This window comes from Aptenodytes forsteri, unplaced genomic scaffold (genome assembly GCF_000699145.1).
Source record: "Aptenodytes forsteri isolate BGI_AS27 unplaced genomic scaffold, ASM69914v1 Scaffold17, whole genome shotgun sequence".
Classification (NCBI taxonomy): domain Eukaryota; kingdom Metazoa; phylum Chordata; class Aves; order Sphenisciformes; family Spheniscidae; genus Aptenodytes; species Aptenodytes forsteri.
Window position 1 is genome coordinate 398,355 of NW_008795027.1, and position 24,322 is coordinate 422,676.

The window sequence follows — 24,322 nt, forward strand, 5'->3', positions numbered from 1 at the left end:
AAACGACCACTTACATTCTGACATGTACCAGGGACAAGATTACTGCAAAAGCAGCTGGCTAGTTAAACATCTAGACTGAGATATCTTAAAGGAACCAGATTTCTAGAAAGTACCCATCACCCATTTGAGGGGGTGGGGGCAGAAGAGGGAAGAAATTCTCCTTGTTACTGCTTTAAAACAACCAACCTCCTGCCGTTGATTAAATAAAAGGAGGTTCTGAAAATGAGTAACTTTTTTAGTTTGACTCATATTATGTTTAAAGCTAAAGATACGGCAGCAGCTCTTATGCTGGCTTTAAGAAATGCACACTGATGCACAATAAGAGTTTAATTTCCACACCTCAAGTAGCGTAAACCCTCTCTTCTCTAAGGGTAGATTTGCTGGGGTAAAGAAGCCAAGCCACCAATGCAGTTGAGAATTCAGGTACCTGTTTCAATGTCAAACCTGCCAGCTACATCAGCAGGCCATTCACAGGTAACTTGTGACATACAAACACTAAAAATTCCTGCACTTGAGCATTTATAGCACACACTCAGTGTACTTTTTTTTTTCTTTAAAAATTCATACCCGAACTTGTAAGCCAATTTATCCCAAGACAATAAAGCTGATCCTCCTTTGTTCCAGACAATGTAAGGAATTTAAAATATAAAATAACAACAACAAACACTTTGGGGTTATTAAAGGGCATCAAAAAATATCCAGAGAGGATCCTGGATGAAGTCCCTGGTCCCAGGGAAACTTACAGGAGCTTTCCTGTGATCTCAGTAGGGCCAGGTTTTCACTACCATCATGAAATGGACAAATCACTTTTCAGTGTACTTAACTTATCAACTCACCTTGAGATTATCTTTAGTTTAAGAATGAGAAATTTAAACTTGAAAGGGTCTTTTAAAAACCTCACGTTTATGTATAAATATATATAAAAGCACCCAAGAAGAGGAAACCAGAAAGAACCAAAAGTTACAGAAGAAAAAAAGATGTGTTTAACAACCGAAATAGGATCATTTATCCTATTAGGCAACCAACCAGTCATCTGCCATTGTACCAGAGGACTTCCTTTATCTGTATTCATCTGCAGTATCTAATAGGTCCTGCTCTTTAGAAGGATGCAAATACCCAAATTTCCTTTATTTCTGCTCTATACTTTCCCCTCCGTAAAATCTTAAAGCAAGTCACTAGTAGGAGTAAATGTAATCTCGGACATTTATCCTTAACATATTAACGAGTCGAATTTTTTGTACACAGCCTTTAGGAAGAGACCCCTGATAGAAGTAATCTATTACTAAGCATTGCAAGTATAGCATCAAGCTCACAAAGCTGTCCACAGTATATGGGCATTTACTTTTTCCTAGTTCAGTAATAATACCAAGGTAAGCAGAAGCTAAGGTACCATTACTATATTGTTGATTTTGCAGCCAAATTCCTTGTCTTCAGTTATTGCAGAAAATCATTTACATTTTTATAGCCCTTGCTGGAGATGGTTGTGCTCAGTCTACTTAGAATCATAGAATACCTCCAATTGGAAGGGACCCATAAGGATCATCGAGTCCAACTCCCTGTTCCTTGCAGGACTACCTAAAACTAAACTGTAGGACTAAGAGGGTCATCCAGACACTGCTTGACTTAGATCTATACCGAGCAATGCTTAGTGTATTAAAGGAACATACTTCAGTTGGCACTGCCCTTAGTTCCAGCATCGCTCCTTTGTGCAAGCTTCAAAATACCAAGAGCATTTCTCTGAGAGTATGGCAAACTCAAAGGTCATGGACAGAGAAGGGATATCTCATATAGATGGACATCAAGTTCTTACTGGTGTTAAAGATCAGAGCCTGGATTTAGCACTAGAAGACAGCAGTAGTCTAGCTATGATGAAAGACTGCTGATGCAGTTTGCCACTAAATGCTTCCCCCTGCCAAATACTTGCTTAAGTTGCACTTAACGTCACATTTGTCATCTATTGTTTGTATGGCATGCAAATACACCTATACCTCAAACACCCACATGCCTTATTACCAAGAGGTCTCTCATCTTGCTTTCAAATACGAGAAAGGGAACAGACTCATCATCTTTCCCAACAAAAATGGAAAGAAAATAAATCAGTGTAAAATTAAATCTCCAGGAGATTTCAGTGTAAACAATGCCTACAGAAATGCACAGAAAGGTTTGGGGTTTTTTTGTGGAAGCAAGCACAAAAAGATTCCTCTTAATGGAGACTTAAATTTGGTTGGAGAGGAATTTAGATAGAACAAATGTAACACTCAGGAATGTTTGATTTATTAAAAGTACATCTGCCACAGGAAACAGAGAAATCACCCAGCACAGAATGATCAGATAAAACATCGTCAGGGAACTTTCCTCATAGTAGAGAGTAAAATACATCATGCAAAATTGAAAGGAAGACTTTACAGAAATTAATAGCTTCCCCTCCAAACTCCAGAGAAGAGAAAGAAAACAGAGCTACTGTTTGCACAACTGTTGTGGGTTAACCCCAGTGGGTAGCTCAGCCCCACCCAGCTGCCCACTTGGCTCCCAGCAGTGGGATGGGGGAGAGAATGGGGAGGGGAAAAGTAAGAAAACTCATGGGTTGAGATAAAGACAGTTTAATAGGTAAAGCGAAAGCTGTATGTGCAAGCAAAGCAAAACAAGGAATTCATTCACTACTTCCCATTGGCAGGCAGGTGTACAGCTGATTCCAGGAAAGCAGAGCTCCATCACGCCTAACAGTTACTTGTGGAGTCAAATGCCTTAACTCCAAAGTGTGCCCCCTTCCTCCTTCTTTACCCCAGCTTTATATGCTGAGCACGATGCTGTATGGTACGGAAGATCCCTTTGGTCAGTTGGGGTCAGCTGTCCCAGCTGGGTTCCCTGCTGACTTCTTGTGCACCCCCAGCCTACTCGCTGGCAAGGCAGGGTGAGAAACAGAGAAGCCTTGACACTGTGCAAGCACTGTTCAGCCCTAGCTAAAAAATCCCTGCGTTATCAACACTGTTTTGGTCACAAATCCAAAACATAGCACCATACGAGCGGCTATGAAGAAAATTAACTCCATCCCAGCCAAAACCAGTACAGCAATTTTAGTAAACTGGATCAAAAACTAATGATGCCCAGGCCAAGTGAATTGGTACAATGAAGCTGCATAATGAGTAAAGAAAATTCTGCAGCTTTTACTGAAATATTTTATCCATATACTGCAGCAAAGCATTATATGTTTAATGAGAAACAAAAATAAAAAACCCATTAAATAGTTTTTTAAACCTTGGGGTACGCAGCTTCCAGAAGCTGCATGGATCTGGACTAATTCTGACATTGTGTAGCTCTAAGTGCCCTTTTATACAATAAAAATAACATTAGCTGAAGTCCTAGTTTATCCTACTTATTAGAGCTCCATAGCCATAGAGCCAAACTAGTAAAAACTTGGGAGGGCAAGGTGGGGAGTATTTGAGCTTTCACTCAAAATATTTTGTGGTATCAGCCATGGATGACAGGTTTTAAAATTCTGTCAAATTAATTTTAGTTCATATACAATTTGACTTCCTTGGTACCATGATATCAGAAAATGATGTGCAATGAGAGTAAGATCCTTTCGGAATGCAACACTAACAGGCAGAGGGAATTTAGGAAGTCAGAGTGACCACTTACAGGGAAATATATCCACTTGTAAGGAAAAAGATTAGGCTTTTGACATTCTTTTAGAAGGCCTGCAGCAATAGCTGTATGCCAGCAACACTGAATACAGCAGAAAGAAATTATATATTTTCCAGAAACATGAGTGGAACAGGCTGCTGAACGCTGTTTACAGAAACCAGCTCAGTCTGGGAAGGATGCATACAGACAGCTGTTTATCAGGGTTTAACCACAATTAGCTGACAAGATATACAACAAACCTCTAGACTCGCTTGAATGGGATTGAACTGAACCACATGGTCACGTCAAAGAGGGAAGGAAAAAGCGGGGAGTCATCCAACATTTTGAGACTGCACCTCCGCCTAGCAGAGCAAAGCAAACCTGCTCCATGAAAGCAGAACAGGATGGAAGGACCCTGGCTCCATTTTGCCTGGAAATACTCACATTAAGTGGTGCAAATTATACCAAAGGTGCACCAGAGCTGTAGTCAGAAACAGATAAATTCTTGTCGTTCACTGTGCACCAAGGAAAGCAAGAATGAGAAGCATGAGGAAGGTGAAGCTGCTCAAAGGAGATGACATGCAGCTATCACCTGAAGACTCTGCCCTGCAAGGTAAGAAAGGTTCAAATGGTTTACTGTTGGAGACATGACACTAGCTATTAATACATGTCTTTCTCACAACACTTCGAACTACTACTAGCTCAACAACAGAACTCACTAAATCCTAGGAAAAGAACCTCAGGACGGAAGGACAAGGAACAGCTTCTTGAAAGGAGCTCTCGCAGACAAACAAAAGACTCATGAATCAAAATAATTCTGTTCATAAAGAAGATAAATGTGGTCCTTAAACAAAGACAGAAAGAAAAACCTCAGGATAGCCCTAAGTCAGCAAAATGACTGAAAGAAGGTCCTCAAGCTTTTAAGATTTCCATACTTCCGCTCTGCTTTCTAAACTGGCCTATTTGCTTGTCCATTGCTGATCAAACCAAACTTTGTTTCCCTGAAAATATGCATAGAACACACATAATTTTTACTTTGGTCTTAAGACTTTGATTATTTGCATCAGAAAGCATCTAAAGCAAGAAACTGAAGATTAACTAAAGCAGGCTTACAATCTTACGACTGCATGAATAAAGAGCTAATTAGGTAGAATTACACATCCCTTTTAAATGACTGCAACCAAACCTTTGTTTCTTTCTCAAACATTCATGCCATTGCTCAAGCAGGCTTAGAGAAGACTTTCAAACAAAAAAAAACAAATAAAAAAAAAACCAAACCCATAAATCAAGAAAGCCACCTGGTCTAAGAACTGAAGCTCAATTTTGAAACATGAAATTTCAGAGGTCAGTCATTCCTGGAAGTTACGAGGTACTAAGAGTTACTACTGACTAAGCCACCCTCCACAGGCACTTCAGACTAGAGCCATCGGGCTCTGATGGGCATTACAAACTGTGACTTCATTATCTTCTACACAGGCAAGATTTGGTTCAGATACCTATCTAAAATCGTGTATTTGGACACATCCACCAAGACAGTAGTGGTCCAGTGCAACTTCTTAAGTAATTCCAAAGATCATAGCTTGAATGCTCACTTTGCTAAGAGTACATGGTCAGGTGCAGCTGATTTACTTTCCAAACTTACAACCCCTCTGCTTGTTGATATGGGAACTTCAAGCAAGTCCAGAGCATTTTCACAGCCAACAGAGGAGAACAGACTTAATATCACACGTCTGGAGGGAAGCAACACAAAACATATACCTGCACAAAACAAGTACACATTCCCAGAGAGGAACTTATACTTGATGCCAGTTGCAATCTATCCATATATTTAGTATCTGTTATTAGTGATGGATACTTACTGTAGAGCTAATTTTTTTTATTTATTCAGAGCAACTGTTTAGAACCAGAGAGAAAGCAAGAACGAATCAACACCAAAAGCCAAAACTACAGAATAATGAACTATTCTTTTAACACAGACACAATACTTATGGCTTCAGCACATCAACAGTTAGAAAAAGTGTAAAAATCCAGAGTTTCGGAGTTTCAATGCGTACAGACAAAACCCACAGCAAAGCAAATAGTGGCACAGCCTGTCCTTAAATTCATGTTTTCTTAATTACCTAGGCCCATTACCATTCAAGACTCTTTGTAAAGAGCTACAGAGCTCTCATACCTGAACATTACCAATATATGTATTCTTCAATATTCAAGAGAGCTGAAATCGCCGAAGAGCCTCAGCGCTTTTCTGCACAAGAACACTTTCTGACAGAGATATACAGTAACATTATATAGTTATACTTGCACCAGTAAACTCCCCATGTGGACAGATTTTGAGAACTGAATGCTTTTTCCTCTTGCAGACAAATCTCCAGTAGCATTTGTGTAATTCACTTAAAAGCCTAATGTCAAAGAAGCTGATAAGCCCAAGTGACTTCGTGCTTTTGCACTTTTGCCCAAGCCAATAAGGAACGAAATGGAGAGATGGTCAACTCTGTTGCATCCATAGTTCCTGATACAACTTTACTACAAAGGACTCGTGCAGAGAACAAAAAGTCAGTTCCTTGCAACCAAGAAGTTAGTTAATAAGAGGAGAAAGAGAAGCAAATGGATGTTGGCGTAAGGCAGACAGGACAACAAAAGATGTGAAGCTTGGGAAAGAAATAATCCATAAAGCTGAATGAAACTGTCATATTCTAATGCAAAACCAGATTTCCTGTTCCCATCCCACTTTTTTGCCCTCCTTTGACAGAACACCCTTGACAGATTGTCTGGTCTGACAATGGAAAGGTGAAAGCACCGTATAAGCAGTCACTCCTGCTTGTGCTATCCGCCAAAACGCCAAAAGCAGGCTGACCTTCATTCCCACTGCCAGAAACATGAGGTCAAGATGAATGTCTAAAAAGGTTGTCCTGAGCGTTCAGCAATGTTTTTTGAAAAGCTGTGAAAGGGAAAATTTCCAAAGCTGGAAGGAGGAAAGAGAAAGGTCTTTCAGCAGCTGCAAGAACTACCTTATAAGCCTTTCAATTGCAGCAGGATGAGCTAATAAAGCTGGCCCTTAAACCCTGGAGGTTCAGTGTTCAAATTCTGGTTCAAGTTCACACATGAAAGGCATCTATTATGCTTGCTTTAGCACTCAGAGGAATCAAGGCACATCAGAAAATGACTATACTCTTTGACTAGACTCGTTGAAAACACATTGGAGACAGGCAGCAGAGTATCTTTTAGTCTGTTGGCAGAACATTCTCCAAAACCTTGCCTCCTAGTGTCCTACCACTGTATCAGTGTTAATTGCCTGCTTTTCTAAGATGTGTTTTTAAAAAGAGGCTTCCCGATCAATTATAAAACCAAGCTTTCAAAGTATACCACTAGACTCATTCAACTTATGGATACAAAATATGCATCTAGTTATACTTTTCAATTAAAGTATATACTCTAGCTATTGTTCTCTAAACAGCTTTCTACTGGTAATACACAAGCCTCTCCTACTTCTCAGTGACATGGAACAGCCACCTAGAACATTATTTTCTCTAGCTCAATTATCTCAAGCAGCAAACTTTGTAAGTCTCTTCACACAAAGCCTTGCCTCACTTTTCAAAATCAAATATAATGTCCGAAAAACACAAACTAGACCCAGAAAGTAAAAAATCCCAGTGCAATTTTCTCATAAATCCTTCTCACAGAGCAGCCCAAAGGGAAACAGAGGGATGATTAATCTTCAGAACCAGACGAATAGTATTTTTAGTTTAAACCTTAATTTTGAATTTTTCTGTACAGATTATTTCATTATAAAACTAATTGAAGCAGAGGCAACTCACTGGGTTATCTCTAAAATAGTACATGGGCACGTGGATATGGCCTTGAACAAATTTTTGGCACATCTGTGTGCAGAACAAGTCTCAAGCATATTGCTAACTTTGAGATGCAACTGGAAGGCAACAACTCGGCCACCACTAGTGCATCATTGACCACTACTGGACAATGAATGGGAGGGAGCAGAAGTCTGTCCATGGTCCATTGTCCAAACGGAAAGATGTCCTACAATAGCTTACTTCAAAATTCTTCTGCAATGGGCTCCACATACTACTTCATTCCTACAGAGAACTGGCAACACAAAATACAGTCCAAAGACACAAAATACAGTCAAAATTCTCTGATTTCTGATGCAAGGGATTACTTTAGTTCATAAATATCACCCTCTTTGGTAGCTTGGCAGGAGACTTGGGTGCAAAATTTCTGCCATCTTCATCAGGACAGGAGTGACATTTCAGTGTGTCAGACAGTTCCTCTCAACTCAGTTCTTCAAGGCTCAATTTTTAAGTGGCAAACCCAAACCAAGTCAACACTGTCACTGTAGAAAAGCCAAGCTCCTACCTGATTTGCATGTCCTGCCATCATCTTCTAGCTGCACACCAGTGGGACAGGCACAGCTGTAGAAGGGGTCTCTTGGAGACAGCAGGCACAGATGGGAGCAACCACCGTTGTTTTCTTCACATGGAGTGTGAACTTCAAGAAACCAAACAGATTTATTTTCATTTTTCTAGAACCCCTAAAGCCCTCTTTTCTCCATGAGGAAGAAATCATAGATCCCAAATGACTGGCAGAAGCTTTAGTGCTAAAGGACAGAGGAACCACAAAATAAAGTGTTTGATTGCCCCCTCCCCAGTATCTTACTTCTAGGGGCACCCAAATCGAGATGCACGCAAAAGCTGATTTTGAAAGAGCTGACAGCTCAGCGCAATCTCACTATACAGTTCTTGCAATGCTTCTAAAGCTGAACACAGCTAAGAGCTTTGGACATCAGTTACTTTGTGGATGTCGGGTCTGCTAAGCATCATGAAAATGGAAAACACGGCTTGGAGGGTGGTGATGGCGGTGGGGTGACCGGTTCTATGAAAGAAGGGAAAACATAACAATTTGTACAATTCCTACATTACAGTAGTGTTGCATGTTGGAAAAATCTTTTCCTACTGCAAAGCTTTCACAGAAAGACATATCTCTGAATCACCAGGAAATCCAGAACAACAACATGTAAAGTCAGCAATTCTGAAAACGTAAAAAAAAAAAAATTGGGCGGGGGGACAGGATGGGGACGGACACATGACAATTGCGTGCACCTATCTCATTTACATGGGGGAAAAAAATGGCAGCAAGAAATGAAACTGTAACCATAAATAATTATGGAGAATACTGCCAGCTATTAAAAAATACTACAAGTTTTGGAAGATCTCTCAAAAATCAGTCATAGTTTGAATAAGCATCTGAACTGTTTTAATATAAACCCACAAAATTTCCAGCTAGTTTGGCTCACGTTACTTCCACTGACAGTCACAAAGAGGGAAAAAAGGGAGAGGGAGGAATCCAAGCCTGATCTTAATAAAGACAATGGCATCTGAGCTATTTTCAGCATATGCTATTTCCCTATGCGCCATATTTTCTTTGTGACTGACACAGAAATACTATAACCCAAGGCTGGGGCATTCTCTGAGCTAAAAGCAATGACAAGAATTCAGCACAGACAAACTCTTAGCTGAAGCTGTGAGATAAACAAGGGTGCTGTGCATACCCGACAACCTCAATGAAAACTTGCACATGTTGCATCACAAGGATGATCTCCAAACTCCTTTTGCTGACTTGCAAGCCTGTTTACTGACATCCTATAAACTTTACCGGAATAACAAACATTATCTTTAGGGAAGCAGACTTTACAGTTGGCATAAATAAAGAAGCCAATCCAAATGGCAAGAGTATCTCCCCTAGGCAAGAGATGATTCTTCCCATGGCTACCCAGTTATATACATTTCCACACCATTGCTTTTAAGCCCCATTCTCACAATCCTAAAAAAACCTAGACCAACTGCCACATGGAATCACATGCATATACAAAATATTTACAGCCTCATTCAATTCTCAATTCTTTACACCTGCCTTCCTTTGAAGCAGCATCATACATAAAGAAAAAAGAGGCACGTATATGTTTCATATAAAAGCTCAGAACTAAATCCCTTCCATATTGAAACATTCATAAACCATTTATTACATATGGAAGATAAAAATTATCAAGTCTGGACTGCAAAAACCACACTTCTAAGTACAATGTGAACATTACACATTTTGTGGTAATTCTACTTAAAAAAAAGTAATGATAAGCATTTTTTTCAGTTCTCTTTAAAATAATGGTTTTAAAAAGATGCCATGCCAGGTGTTATCATTCTCATTCAGATATTCCAAATCAAAAGATGTCACTGAAGTACTGCACTGGATTGGATTTTGCCAACTGGGATGATGAGTGAGCTCATACCAATTCAGGCTGGAATTTTCAAAGAAAGGTACTACAAGAGGCACGTATATGTTTCATATAAAAGCTCAGAACTAAATCCCTTCCATATTGAAACATTCATAAACCATTTATTACATATGGAAGATAAAAATTATCAAGTCTGGACTGCAAAAACCACACTTCTAAGTACAATGTGAACATTACACATTTTGTGGTAATTCTACTTAAAAAAAAGTAATGATAAGCATTTTTTTCAGTTCTCTTTAAAATAATGGTGTTAAAAAGATGCCAGGTGAGTCTTTATCATTCTCATTCAGATATTCCAAATCAAAAGATGTCACTGAAGTACTGCACTGGATTTTGGATTTTGTTACCAACTGGGATGATGAGTGAGCTCATACCAATTCAGGCTGGAATTTTCAAAGAAAGGTACAGGATTTGGGTACTTATAGCTGTAGCAACCAATCCCCCGACAAGCATTCAAAACCTTACAACTTCACACTAACCATTTTTATGATAGATAAGTAACAGTCATGCAAAAAGTATCAGGGAAAAGTAAAACATACAGTATGGCTGCCGGTCTGGACTTAAGACCTGGATGTCCATCGGCGAATATAGGGCAGACAATATTTCTCTCCTTTTCTCTCCCGTCCTTTTGTTACAGGCATGAATGGAGCGTGTTTGCCAGTCCGTCCAATACAAAGTGTCCCCAGACAATGTCAGTGCAAAGGGATGAGTAAGACTACCTTCAACAACTTTTTGCCTAGATGAAAGAAAGAGCAAGGATTAAAAATGCATTGCTTCCACTTGTAACCACTCAGAAAAAAAAATCTGGCTTTGTAAAAACTCATATAGGAATCATCATCTTTTAACAAATTCACTGGATCAAGAGTTACCATCAGGTCATTACCTGATGATAAAAGTGATAATCAGACTGAAAAATGTAAAACAAGACTTGCCCCTTCATAGCAATAAGGACACAAATATACTGGGTTTCATAGCAACACGGTATCTGATTCAGCTCCACGCTGACCTCTGAAAGGCCACACCGAAGTTCCTTAACAGGGCTGTGCAAATAGCCAAAATCAATTGCCTTTTGGAGGAAACACAGGTCCAAAGAGTGCTCCTCCAATTAAAGCATTACTTTTTTTATCCCCCTATGCAATATATGATATCTTTGCCCAGGACTTCAGTTGCACTCAGTCCTCTCTTGTAGCAGGAAAAGGAAGAAATGACCCGAGAGTCTCTTTAAATTACCCCTCTTAACTTGGTCAGCAGCAGAAACAAATATTTTTCAGATTATCTTTTTAAATGTAGAGCAAGGGTCAGTTGTATTTTTTCTAAGACTAAATATTTATAATTAATATAAATCAGAAACATTTCAGATGTTTTTCAATGACCTCATTCAGCCACACCTCTTCTGGGAATGCATACATTTTCACATTGGTTATCAGCTGAACTGAAAGCCACAAAACACATGACATTTCCAACGTTTTCTAAACTCACAGGATCCCCAAATTTATACATATTGCAATAAATTTGTATAATTTATATTCAGTGGTTTTGGAGACATTTACTAAGTCAGTGGAAAACACACTTGACAATTCCTCAGTCAAAACAATATGAACTCAGTTTTCACAAAATTCATGCATTTTACATATACGCAAACACAAAGGCATACACACACCTTCCAAACCAGTGTTCTGACACAGCAAACCAGTATGCAAAATTTTTCATCATACAACTTTGAGAAAGCTGAAGTCTCAGCATCATCCTGAAGGAAAGTGAGGAACATATTTTTCTTATACCTATATTCAGATCTGCATTTAAATTGTTTCCATTGAAAAGATAAAGAAAAAACAAAAACCAGCTAACATTTGGCAGGTTAGGGAAAGGATTCTGTTTCATTTTGAGCAGCAGAGGTAGCATTTGCATTTTACAGGGTGGGGGGTGGGGGGGAAATATAAAAAGTACCCCCAAAATTCTTCATATGTATTCAGACATGGACGAGTTTAAAACAGACTGACACATGCAAACAAGTATTTGCATATACATGTACAAAGCAGGTAATGTGGAAAAAAGAAAAAATTATTATTCTTCTTTCTGTTCTAGAGATAAAATTGAAACTGCTCTAAAATTTCTATCCTTCAAATTGTCACTACTTCTCTCACCATAAAACAAGATAGAAAAAATAGAAATACTGATTTCATTTTCTCTTTCCACTCTCACCTTTGCTGTTGCTTCTTTACTAGTAACAGCAGTGGCTGTATTCTAGTATTGTAGCAGCTGTTTTCCACTATATATTGCCCCTATTTCCACCATTCTTAGATACCAAGTCTCTCCTTCTGTAATTACATCCCTTGAAACAGTTCCAGCTGATGTGCTTGCAAACTGAAGCTTGCTAAGATGCAACAGGCAGATTGTTCCAGTAACATTAATACACCATGTGGAATGCAAATTTCCTTTTTATTTGAATTCTGAAGTGATTCTGGGACGGGAGGGGTAGAAGCATTTGAAACACCATCAGATTTCTTTATTGACAAGTCTGGTTGAAACTTATTTTGCTCTATGTTTAAGGAACAGAAGCAACCTCCAAAGTTGTCACCTAGTTTGAACCATTATTGAAGTCTACCTTGGCACCAGAACCTAAAAGTCCCAGCTTCACAGACTTCTGTTTCAACATTGATCAGTGGAAGGGGAAAAAAAAAAAAATTTTCATTTTAAAAGAGTTAAAATTAAGATCAATACTCATGGCATTTTATTAATATGCATAACATTTTAAGAAGGAAGTTTTATCATATGGTAACAATATAAAATATACACAGCTAAATGACATCAAGCTATTATATTGGACAACACCTAAAAGTCCACATGCAGTTAGACACAAGGAATTTCCAGAATGCATCCTGCATAGGAACAGCCTGACATCAAGTGTGCATTTACTCCCTCCAGCAGTTGAGTAAAATATCTAAGAAGTGTACACCAGTGAGCTAATTTTTTTTTTAAACGCAAAATACATTAATTTTTCCTAAAATACTGTTCAATAGAAAACTGCTTGGGAGGTGGTGAACATGCATTAATCTATCACACAGTAATTTGGACAGATTGCTGGAATTAGTGTATTCAAAGGCTTGCTCCCTTTCAGGTAGCCTTTCTCTACCTTAAAATGAGCAAAATAAATTCTACTTACAATTACAAAGTTTTTACACATACATGCAAGTAAAGTTTATACAATTTGTATGTCCATGATAACTGCAGAATCAGCCTGGAAACCTTACCCTCTGCCACTCGTGCCCAAATCAGAGAAATATATTCATGTTGTATTGTATGAAAATCTCTCTTAGATTTTGAATTCTGAGAAAGCATTTTCTTTCTGTCTATGAACCTGCACCCAGCCTTTGAGCTACCACTCCCTTCCGTAAAGGCCTTTTCCCTTGCCTATACTTCTGGCTGTCAGTCAGTACTTGTCACTTAATACAATGCCACCATTATCTAGCTCTTACATAGAGCTCTCAAAGGAACTTAAGAGTGTTTTATAAAGGATGTCAATATTGTTATTCCTCTTTTATGAGTGTGAAAATCAGGCACAGAATGCACCTCGGTAAAAAAACCTGAAAAACACCACGGAAAATGCAGTGGTTTTTTGGGGGAATGCATATTATTCTATTACACAGATAAGCATAAAATAAAACTCCTCCAACTTTTTACCAAAGCAAAATGATTTCATAACACAGACATTTAAAATGTTATGAAATTACAAAAATGAAAATGTCATTTTAAACTATCTGAAGACCAAAGCCAGACCAGAACGCAGAGACTTGCCTCCTCGGCAAGACATTTCACTGGCAGATGACACTCACCCTTCAGGACCAACACAACCTGCCCATTGAACACTGCATAGAGTTGAAGGTGCAATCTCAAATGTCTAGGTCTGCCCTGTCTGAAGTGTCACTTCTCTGTGTCTACAAAAGCCAAAACTCAACAGCACACTTGGACAGAAGCCACCAACCAAAGCTTTCATACCGTGCTTTCTATCAAGCTTTAGGAAAATCTGCTTCCTGCTTGCTCACAGTCTGAAATAAGCTGAATTTAGTTAATTTATAGGCATGACACAAAGGTCATCTTTGGATGGGGCCAAGGACAAGTGTGTCTCAATGTATATTTCCTGTTGAAAAAAAAATACAGTAACAATACTGTAAAATCCCACTAACTAGTTAAATGTTAGATTGCCCAGGGCCAAGGATAAGCATCTCCAACTATTTTCAAGACAAACATAAGCCTAAAAATGAAAAATCCTGCTGTACAAGAAGGCTATAAACAGTCTATAGTGAAATACTGATACAAATAGTTTTACTTTTAAAACCAGTTTTATAGGATGTGAGGCTATTTTACTTCTTGCAAGGCTATTAACAATTGCATTTAAAAAGAACAATAAGGTATTGGCATTATTCTAGATTACTGAAAAAAAATGCGTCAGTTCAACATGAACACAGGAGGTGAGAAATAACTTACACCATATTATTGACTAAAGGAAACTTACCTAAAGGAACCATCAAGATTTGCCCTATGAATGAAACTCAGTTTTGCATCAGCCCAGTAAAGTTTCTGCTCATCAAGATCTATCGTGAGTCCATTTGGCCAATAAATATCTGAATCAACAATTATTTTTCGCGTACTGCTGTCCATTCCTGCCCGTTCTATTCTGGGTGTTTCACCCCAGTCAGTCCAATACATGTATCTGAAAAAGAAAGCAGAGACACACACAAATTAAATCACAATACATGCTGGTTAGCTTTAGGAACAGAAGGGATAGCAACTCTTTGCAAAGCCCGTAAGTGTATATACATAGAGTGGTGTATATACACAAATGTATATCCCCAAAACTTTAAAATACTTATTAATTTATTAACATACTTATTAACATAAATCAAACCACAGTTCCAGAGGGTGCAAAAAAAGTCCTTCATGAGAGCATCTCTCACAAGCATTGCCTCTGCATAAAGTATTACCATTCTTTTTCAATGTTGGGCAGCACCTGATTGTCATAAGCATTTACAAGTGAGTATCATCCTTGTGTGACCAGTTACTACAAGTTAATATCCTAAATCACATTCTGAAGCAACTAATTACCTATCCAAGCAGGCAATGAGCATAGCTGAGCTTCCTTTTCCAAGTCTGTACACAGAAAAGAATAAAATCAAGTGCCCTGAAATTTGTTTCTGTCAATAAATAAAACATGAATCCATGTAGACTTAGAATGACATTAGATTAAATTTTTGGGTGCTTTTTTTCCCCTCCCATTCATGTCCCAGTTTCCCTGTCACTCCACCTATTTAAGTAGCCTGAATAGAGACATTAACTGCACTTATCAATTGGAAAGGACCAGATCAAAATGTGGCAAATCACACAACATCTGCATGAAAAGTTGAGACTGTACAGTTAGGAGAGAAATTGTCTGATCAGAAGAGGACAGTCAGTTCCCAGCTGGCAAACATTACCCAGTGTAATGGGTATTATGTAATGCAACATTATCCAGGTTGCAAATTCGGCATGTCAGGGGTGCAAACACAACATAGCCGACCCCTTGCACTGCTACCTCAGGCCAGTCAGAGAAACGATACTGCTTTCCCAATGCCAATACAGCCATTTTGGGCATGGTCTGTGTCAGGAAGCCTTTGACCTAAGTGAGCCCTCAAACAAAATTACGTGTCTGCGCACTGGACTCTCCAGCACTCCAGGTTCATTGCGCTATATTAGACCAACAGCAGTGCCGGATGGGCACCAGCTGGGTAAGGGCACTGAGCTACATCTAAGCTAAGTCCTGCTACCACTGGAGCTCCAGAAAAGCATGGTAAAGAGGTATCTATTTAGTCTTGCAGAGCCCATGCTTAGCCAGACTTTTCAGAACCTGGATTATCCCAGACCCTCAGATGCCCTGAAGAAGACAGCACTGGCTATGCAACCATGCTAGGAACCACAAAGGAAGTAAATGAATGTGCACTGTGAACACACACGGAGGAAAAAAGCTTCATGGTTTCTTTTATCAAAGAGAATGCCACCCACTTTGGGAACGAAGGGGGGATTACATTTGTAATTGCTGTCATGTTCCTCAGCAGGTTGTTCTTCCCTTCACAACAAAAGATGCTCCTGTAAACTGCAGTAGCTCTGTAGCTGCTGCACGTGCAGCTGGGGCCATCATTTCAGCCAAGGGAGAACAGGCAACTGTACAGTTATCCCCAGCACATATCCCTCACAACTCACTTAAGCTTAAAATGCTCTGATCTCCACATACATACTGCACCCCGATTCAGCTGTACCTCCAGTTCCAGCGCAGCCACAGCACCTATTTAGACCATTCTGATCATAGCAGCATGTATCATTGTTAGCATGTTTATCCCACTGGAGAGGGGAATATAGGTAAAAATATAGATAGATAGACAGACAGATAGCAATGACTCACTTGTATCACAATACACATACACTTGAGTGTCGGAGGGTAAAACAAGGAGTTTTCTAGCTGAAATGGTAAAGCTTCCACGCACATGAGTCCTCAGGCTTCTGAGATGGCTCACCTCAGAGTGGCTGCAGTGGACATGCGTCCCTAGATGCCTTCCCCAAAACATCTCAGCTCCAGCAGCCAGGACAGACTGACTATTCCTGAAGAAGCGGCAGCAGTAGCTGAGCTGCCCCAGTTCACAGGACAAGCTATGAATGTAAACTGCCACTCATTTTGGTTTTCCTTAACAAGTCAGGCTGTAATTTGTGGCAGCTCAAACTGTGTGGGGAAGCAGCTATTGACAAACAACGGAAGCCAGAGAAAAGTAGACATAAAAGAAACTGTCTATGCAACCAGCTGGTGAATCAGACTGTGAAACTGATCCGGCCAAATACTCATTTTTGGTCAGGTCAAATCAGTTCTCTGATCTGGCTCACCTGCACTAGCTTGAAGTATTCAAAGGACATCTTGAGCCATCTCTACAGGAATGAAGATGGACAGAAGATGGACTGTTGAATTAAGAAAAACCTGGCTATTAAAGGTGACTTTGAGCTATATCATATGGCTATGACAGTCCCACACTTATTCATATATTGAAATGTATGAATGCAGACTAAAAAGGAGCTTAGACTGAAATCAGAAATCCCATGACAGTTATTTAAAAGCAAAAACAAAGGAGACAAAACTAGCTAAGTCCAATTAAACCTTAAAAGCAAGTTAAAATTTAAAAGGATGAAAAAACATCCCCAAAATTACCCTTGAGCAAAATTCCTCTCCTCAAGCTGCCCATTAAAATTGCAGCCTGCCCTGAACCTCAATGCATTCAGATGAAGAAAAGGAAAAAAAAAAAGTCTGTAAGCCCAAGGGCCTCATGGCTCTTCTATGATACTAAAGGAGCTCCAGCTCAACAGCCTCTCCCCCGCAAAAAAACTGTTGCCTAATTTCATAGGTGATGTGTGTTTATCCTTGGCCACACAGAGACTACTGGACAAAAGTAGTACTTTCAATTTCACACATTAATTTGCCACAGGAAAATGACATCCCTATGTTTTAGCTCATTAACAGGTATCAAGCTCAATCCTCATCAATGCCTGTGTCATTCAAAGGTCTAAAACTACACAGTATTAGCAAACTGTATCACAAAGGAAGGCTAGCAGGATGAATATGCATTTAGACAACATGTAGAACAATCTGAATGCAGGCAGCGTTCTTTCAAAGCACTTCTCTCCCAGTTGGACTTTTTTAACGCAACATATAAAAGATTATTTTTACCCTGTCACCATCTCGTCCTGATTGTAGGGTGTCTCTGCAATCCCGTAAGTATCACAAAGCTGATCTTCCCGGTGAACTTATCAGAATATATTGAGTCTCTGCAGTAATCAAGCACCTACTGAAGTAATGGTTTCATTCCCCCTACATGCTACAAAGCACCCCTGTGGTCCATCACAGGAAAGCATGCCAAGCAATGGAATGGCAAAAGCAATTCTTGTCTCCATTTAACCTTCTCCCCTTTTCCAACAGGTTTCCACCCTTTTGGCAGGCAGCAGGTGCTGAATTGCCATGAATTATAGGAAATCAGCTCTGGTTTGGGGATCTCTTAAGACATCAAGACCCTGAACTGGGATTTTGGATATCACTGTAAGAAGAGATCAGCTGTTCTTGCAGCAGGAGTGGGAGTCTCTGGTCTACGTAAGCCTAATTAAAACCATGCTGCTGCCAAATGGAGCGGTTCCTTTCCTCATTCCTAGCCCTGATGCTGACATTAGCACCCTACAAGAAAAAAAACCAAAAAACTTTCAGTTACCTTAGCAAATGATCAGTCTGACCAATGGTCCCACAGCAGCGGTGCTTAAACTGAAGGAACAAATAAAGGCAGCAGCCACACAGCTGAAGCCACCTATGAAACTATGAAACTATGAAACCCCAGAGAAAGAGGCATTACTCTCCAACTTCCCCCAGATGAGTCACTCACAAATTAGGGCCTTGGACTCTACAATGAGCTAGGGCAGTCCTCTTCATCCCTCTGCTCCCACTGTAACATCTAGGCTGTTTTGACATTTTTTGGCCAACACAAGGCACAACAAAGCATTGCACATCAGACTCTAATAGGCCATAAAATGTCATGTTTTAAATGCATGCCTGTGTGGGATTTTCAAGAATGCACAAAGTGTCAAACTTTCCTTTTTTTTACCCTCCTCTATTTTGAGTGACAAAGCTAGTTCAAACCAAATTAAGTACAAACAGCTGAAGACAGAAAAATTTGGGGCAAGTTATAAATCCTAGAGAAAAAAAAAAATCCATGGTTATTATGGAAAGAATGACAAAAGCTTAGCTAAAGCAGCACTGCAAACTTAACTGGAACAATAACACCACAAGATAAAAAATTTGGGGCAGGGCAGGGGGGTGGGGGAGCTTCCTTGATGTGATTAGTTATCAAGAGAAAGCCAAAGGCTTTATACCTAACCCTTGAAATAACCCATGAAGCAAGAAAATGAGTCTTCCATCAAAACTACTGAAATCTGCTTGCATTAGCCAGGTTCATCAGAGAAAGAGCCATACAGGAAAAACAGTGGAGAAATTAAGTATTTTAGTAATGTCCAGTAGTAGCCATTATGTCTTACACTTTTTGCATCTTCCAAATGCCCCCAGGTCACAGGATCAATTCTTACACAAACAGCAGATATTTTTGGTTGGGACTTTATGGGCAGGGGGAGAAAGTGGCAAAAAGCTCAAAGTGGCTTCTCAGAGAAAAAAATCAGTCTATGCACCATAACAGTTTATATGTGAGGAACTGATTTAAATCAACCTGATTTAAATTAACCTTAATTAATAGAGTTTAAACCTGTTAAGATTACCTAATTCAGGAGCCTGGAGTGGTAACTGACACATTATTTCTGCAGAAGGAAAAAAAAAGAGGGTGGTTTTTTTTTTTTAAAACATGCTCAATAGTTCACATTTCTTATTGACCTCAACAAAAAACAAGCACTTTTAAACAGTCTAGACATCATCAAAGTTTCTGGGACAGCTGACGGTTCGGGATTGATTCTCTTGTTTTTCAAATATAACCTTTTTTGCTGGTGTCCAGTACATTAACAATCCCTATTGTTTTAATTTCACTATAAAAAAACCTGGCTATTTAGCCCAGATAAGGTTTCAGGAAAATTCAGTAGAATACGCAAAGAATTTCAGTCCAGTACTACCTGTGCTATTAAACACTCCCTATTTTGGAAGCCTGTTGAAAAGAAATAGACTGAATAATATTGAAGAGCCTAACACACATATTTGGGTAGTTTTTTGTTTGCTTGATTTTGTTGTTGGTGGTGTTTTTAAATGTAAATTACACAGTTTTAAATATCCCTGGGCCAGAGCATACCATAACAACTGTCAGGAGCTAAAAATATCAAAACCAGTATTTGGTATCTTAGTATACATTAGATTGATTAGATTTTTAGGACTGAGATTTGGCATCCCAGGAGTTTTATATTCCACCTGGATTGCAACAGGTCAATAAAAGTGTAACAACACTGAGGCTATAAAAGAGAATGAAAACATCAATTCCTAAAGAGCTAATTAAAAAAATAAAGCGCCATTGTGAGCAAAATTCACTGCTAAGCAGCTATCACAAATCAATACTCTTAAAAAAACCCAACCAAACAGCACTAGAGAAGCACTGAACAAAAAGCAGCCCTGGGACAAACTCTTGGGTTACTTTATTCAGTTCTTCAGAGATGCTTAAGTGTCTTCTCCCTTACTGGCTTTTAACCTTTAACTCTAGACTTTCAAGGCAAAAAGGAAGGGCAGGCAGGGGGGAGGAGAGATTAACATCTAATAATAGTTTCGCAACAATTGCACCAATTCTGTCCCTAAACTGAATTGCACTTTGCTACACCAAAGAAACCAGCAGGAACAAAGCAGAGCAAAAGCCAAAGCTTCATCAGGGAGAAGATATAAATGTATACTTCTTTCTGAACACACAACCACTAACAGTCCATCCAGTCCATCATCCAGTAGCCAGAAGTACTGGACTCAACAGAGTTTCTAAAATTCAGTTACTGCTGTATTAGTAAGCACAGTAGCTGCAAGCTTCGCTACCAAGCTGTCTAGTCAGAAGGGAATTAAACAAATGCAGTTCAACTGCAGTCACTGGGTTTTGGCACATACTTAATTACCACATTGAATCAGGGCTTAAATGGTGCTTCAGTACTATCAGAAGGATGGGACTGAAAGCCACCTTGCAAAAATAAACAGATTTTAAAGTTGGTAAACTACACCCCAGAGGTCTTTTTTTCTTGCCTGCTTAACTCATTTTAAAACTCCAGGTGCAGGAGCAAAAACAGGATGAAGACCTTATTTCCCCTCAGTTTTAAAGCTGCAGGTCATTTCTTATTTCCTGGCGCTTAATCTCTCTTGTCATCATTTTTGCAAAGATTAGAAATCATGGCCATGCCCTCAAAGAGCAGCCAATCAGCCATCTGTGCTGGCAGTTATCATGGACATAATAAAAAGCGGCCAACACTACCCAAACGCTTTTTCCACCTCCCGAAATGCAGTACGGGTGCCAAACCTTACATAACCTGCTTACACAAAAGGGGCCAGTTGTACAGATGATGTAAATCAGCACAAAATTCTCCAATTTCAACAATGTTCTCAAACTTTTACAAGCCCAGGGCACAAAACAGGAGTTTACAGGAAATTGCTATGAAGTTTAGATTCCTGCACGTTTAAAACTTACTTCCCCCATCCCACCTTTAAAGTTACAAAAACTCAACTGTGAAATTAAATAGCACCAGTTGTTTACAGAAGGGAAAAGAATGGCTATCTTGCATAGCATTAAGCTGCAGATTACTTGCTCAAATTACCTCTTTTTTTTTTTTTTCTTTTTTTCAAGCACTGAACTTTGAGACCTGGATGTTCTTGACAAAAAACATTACATCAAACCCAAAAATACGCCTCAGCAGGTAACCATCACAACTAATCACGCTGTATTCAAAGACATGTATTTAAAGCAAAGCAAACAAAACCCCCAAGAACCACCCTTCTCCACTACAGTTTTCCTACTATGTCTTTTATTCTGACAGGTTTATTCTTTTAAAATATATACATTACATATTACATATAGTATACTATTTGGCAACTGAGAACAAAGAGGAAAAACATAATTGCCTGTCAACTGATGGATGCTCAAATATTATTGCAATGAAGTACTTGCAAGGAAAGAGCACATCTTTCCCTGCTCACCCGTATGGAAAGGAGTAAGGCACCCTAGTGATTTCTCAAAGGTAAACAAGCATGCATTCAATACAACTTCAACAGCCTGTTAAAAAGTCAGGCTACATGACACCACAAAGCTGAAGAATCCTCAGAGAGAGGGACTCAAGAAGATTTCCAAACACATTAAGCTAGAGAAGGAGGGCAGCAGTAAGGGGATACTTGCAACACAATTCAGGGGGGTTAGGAAGAGAATTTTCAACTTGGAATTCAATATTACTGCAAATACCTCTGATATGTTGAGAAAAAGGAACTGCACTGGTAGGATTTCCTGGGGAAAAAAAAAGAGTTGCCACGTGCTTTGTGTGTTATGCACTTTCCCCTCTAAAAGAATTGCCAGCACATTCGTATGCAAAAACTCTACAGAAAACAGAAAAACAAATATAAAAAGATAAAATGAGCCCTTATAACTGCTCCTCATGGTCACTAGATAGTAGAAGAGACAACGCAATATAACTTTTTCTTCCCAGACATTTCTGAGGAGAGATGAAGAAATACTATATATGAAGAAATTATTTCACATTGAAAGCACTTCACAAGCGATTCAGCATTATACCACCACTCTAGGGTGGTCAGGGAAGTCGTAGAAAACAAGGTAGGGAAAGGACCTCATGAGGTCACAAGCCCTGCACCAAAAAGGCTGCTTTTTCATAGAATCATTGAGTTCCAGAGGTTGGAAGGGACCTTTGGAGATTGTCTACTGCAACCCCACCACTCAAAGTAGGGTCAACCAGAGCAGGTTACCCAGGACCTTGTCCAGTCACATTCTGAGTATCTCTAAGATTGGAGACTCCACAACCTCTCTGGTCAACCTGTTCCGGTGATTCATCACGCTCTCAGCAGAGAAGTATTTTCTTTCATTTAAGTGGAACTTCCCCTATTTCAGTTTGTGCCTATTACCTCTAGTCCTTTCACTGGATATCACTGAGAAGAGTCTGGCTCCATCATCCTTACTCCTTCAGATCACATATTTATACACATTGATAAGATCCTCTGAGCCTTCTCTTTTCCAGGGTAAACAATCCCAACTCAATCAATCAGCCCTGCCTTCTATGGTGGATGCTCCAATCTCTTAATCATCCTTGTGGCCCTTTGTTAGGCTCACACCAGCATGTCCACATCTCTCTTGTGCTGAGGAACCCAGAACTGGACACAGTACTCCAGGGGTGGCCTCACCAGCACTGAGTAGAGGGGAAGGCTCACCTCCCTCGATCTGCTGACAACACTCCTTCTAATTAAGCCCAGGATGCTGTTGGCTTTCTTTGCAGCAAGGGATATTGCTGGCTCATATTCAGTTCACTGACCCCAAGACCTCTTCTTCTTTCAAAAAAAATGATTTCTTTTAGGAAAGGGAAAAATACTCCAAATCTCACTACGTTCAACCCATTTTAAGACACACTGCAGCAACTCAGTATCAGGTGATCCTCCTATCAAAGGGTGCAGAATGAACTGTTGAACTCTTGTGAGATACCTCCCACCCTCTGCTAGGGTAGGTAGACCCAGTCATGACTTAACCTCTGACTTAACTACCTCTACCTAAAGCCTAGATTTCTTCCTCTCTCCATAAGGAACATTGGATTAAAGTGTGTCAGGACAGTCCAAGAAATTATGTCTACACATTGTACTGACTTAACGGAGGACAGGGGTATAGCAAACATATTGAACAACAGTAATTCAATTGTGCAAGTAAGGTGTCAGTTGCTCTCTTACCCACAGATCTCACAACTGCCCTTAAATATTTAGCTCAAGCCAATGCATTTCATCTATTCCAGTGTGCTGATGCAGTTTAACTCAATGTTTGGGAAAACAGTACACTCAAACGACAGCCAATAATTTGTCAGGACATGCAATCTAAGCATGTTCATTTGCACGCTTACAATTTTAAACACAATTTAAAAAGCAAAACCCTGTTTAAGTACATATTCAACAAGTTATGTGGAAAAATTTTTACTTCAGCTTACACTATTGCTTAATTTTACATGAAAAAAATTAGAAACATGTTTTGAGTTAAACCAAAGCCACCCATTTATGACAAACAGAATGGTGCCAGTCCAGCCAGACCAACACGTCGTATATGCCATGATTTCCACACTGCCTCCGTGCAGCTATAAACTGCACTCATCAAGTCCTCTAAACAAAGAGAATCCCAGCTTCCACCATCTCTTTGGTCCCAGAGCCAAAGCTACAAGACCAAAGCTACATTCCTGACTTCACCTGAGAAACCAATGCAACACACACTGGCACTGAGACAAAGCCTTCTGTTCCCTTAAAAAATGGTGCAGAAATTAAAAAGATAAGAATACCATGATTCCCAAACTACTTAAGAAGACTAAATGTGTACAAGGCAAAGAAGCCTCAGTCTCCAGGACTCAGGATATGAGGAATCACAGAACCTGTAGCAAAAAAAGAGTGCTAACAGGGGAGTAAGTTCAATGGGGTTATTAAGGAAGTCTACACATTTCCACCTATTCCCCATGCAATTCCAGCTGGGGAGAAAAAAAAAGTAAATCACTTTTTTCTGCCATCTCTCAACAGGCAGCTCTGCTTTCAAATGAATCAAATGGTCTTTGAACAATTTATGCCCTTTAGTCATATCTATGAGCAGGAAAAGGGAGAAATAAGCAAAAGAGACCGATGAAACATTTATGGAAAGGCTG

At 39.5% G+C, this 24,322-nt stretch overlaps 1 protein-coding gene across 1 annotated transcript in view; it reads right to left on the reverse strand.

The window, feature by feature from the left end:
• LRP5 (LDL receptor related protein 5) overlaps nucleotides 1-24,322 on the reverse strand; it is a 128,441-nt gene that overhangs the window by 95,289 nt on the left and 8,830 nt on the right. The window contains exons 2-4 of the mRNA XM_009275996.2: nucleotides 14,442-14,639; nucleotides 10,468-10,664; nucleotides 7,996-8,127 (exon numbers count right to left, since the gene is read on the reverse strand). Of these exons, the coding sequence (XP_009274271.1) occupies nucleotides 7,996-8,127; nucleotides 10,468-10,664; nucleotides 14,442-14,635 (523 nt within the window). The 5' untranslated portion in view covers nucleotides 14,636-14,639. The remainder of the gene's footprint in view (nucleotides 1-7,995; nucleotides 8,128-10,467; nucleotides 10,665-14,441; nucleotides 14,640-24,322) is intronic.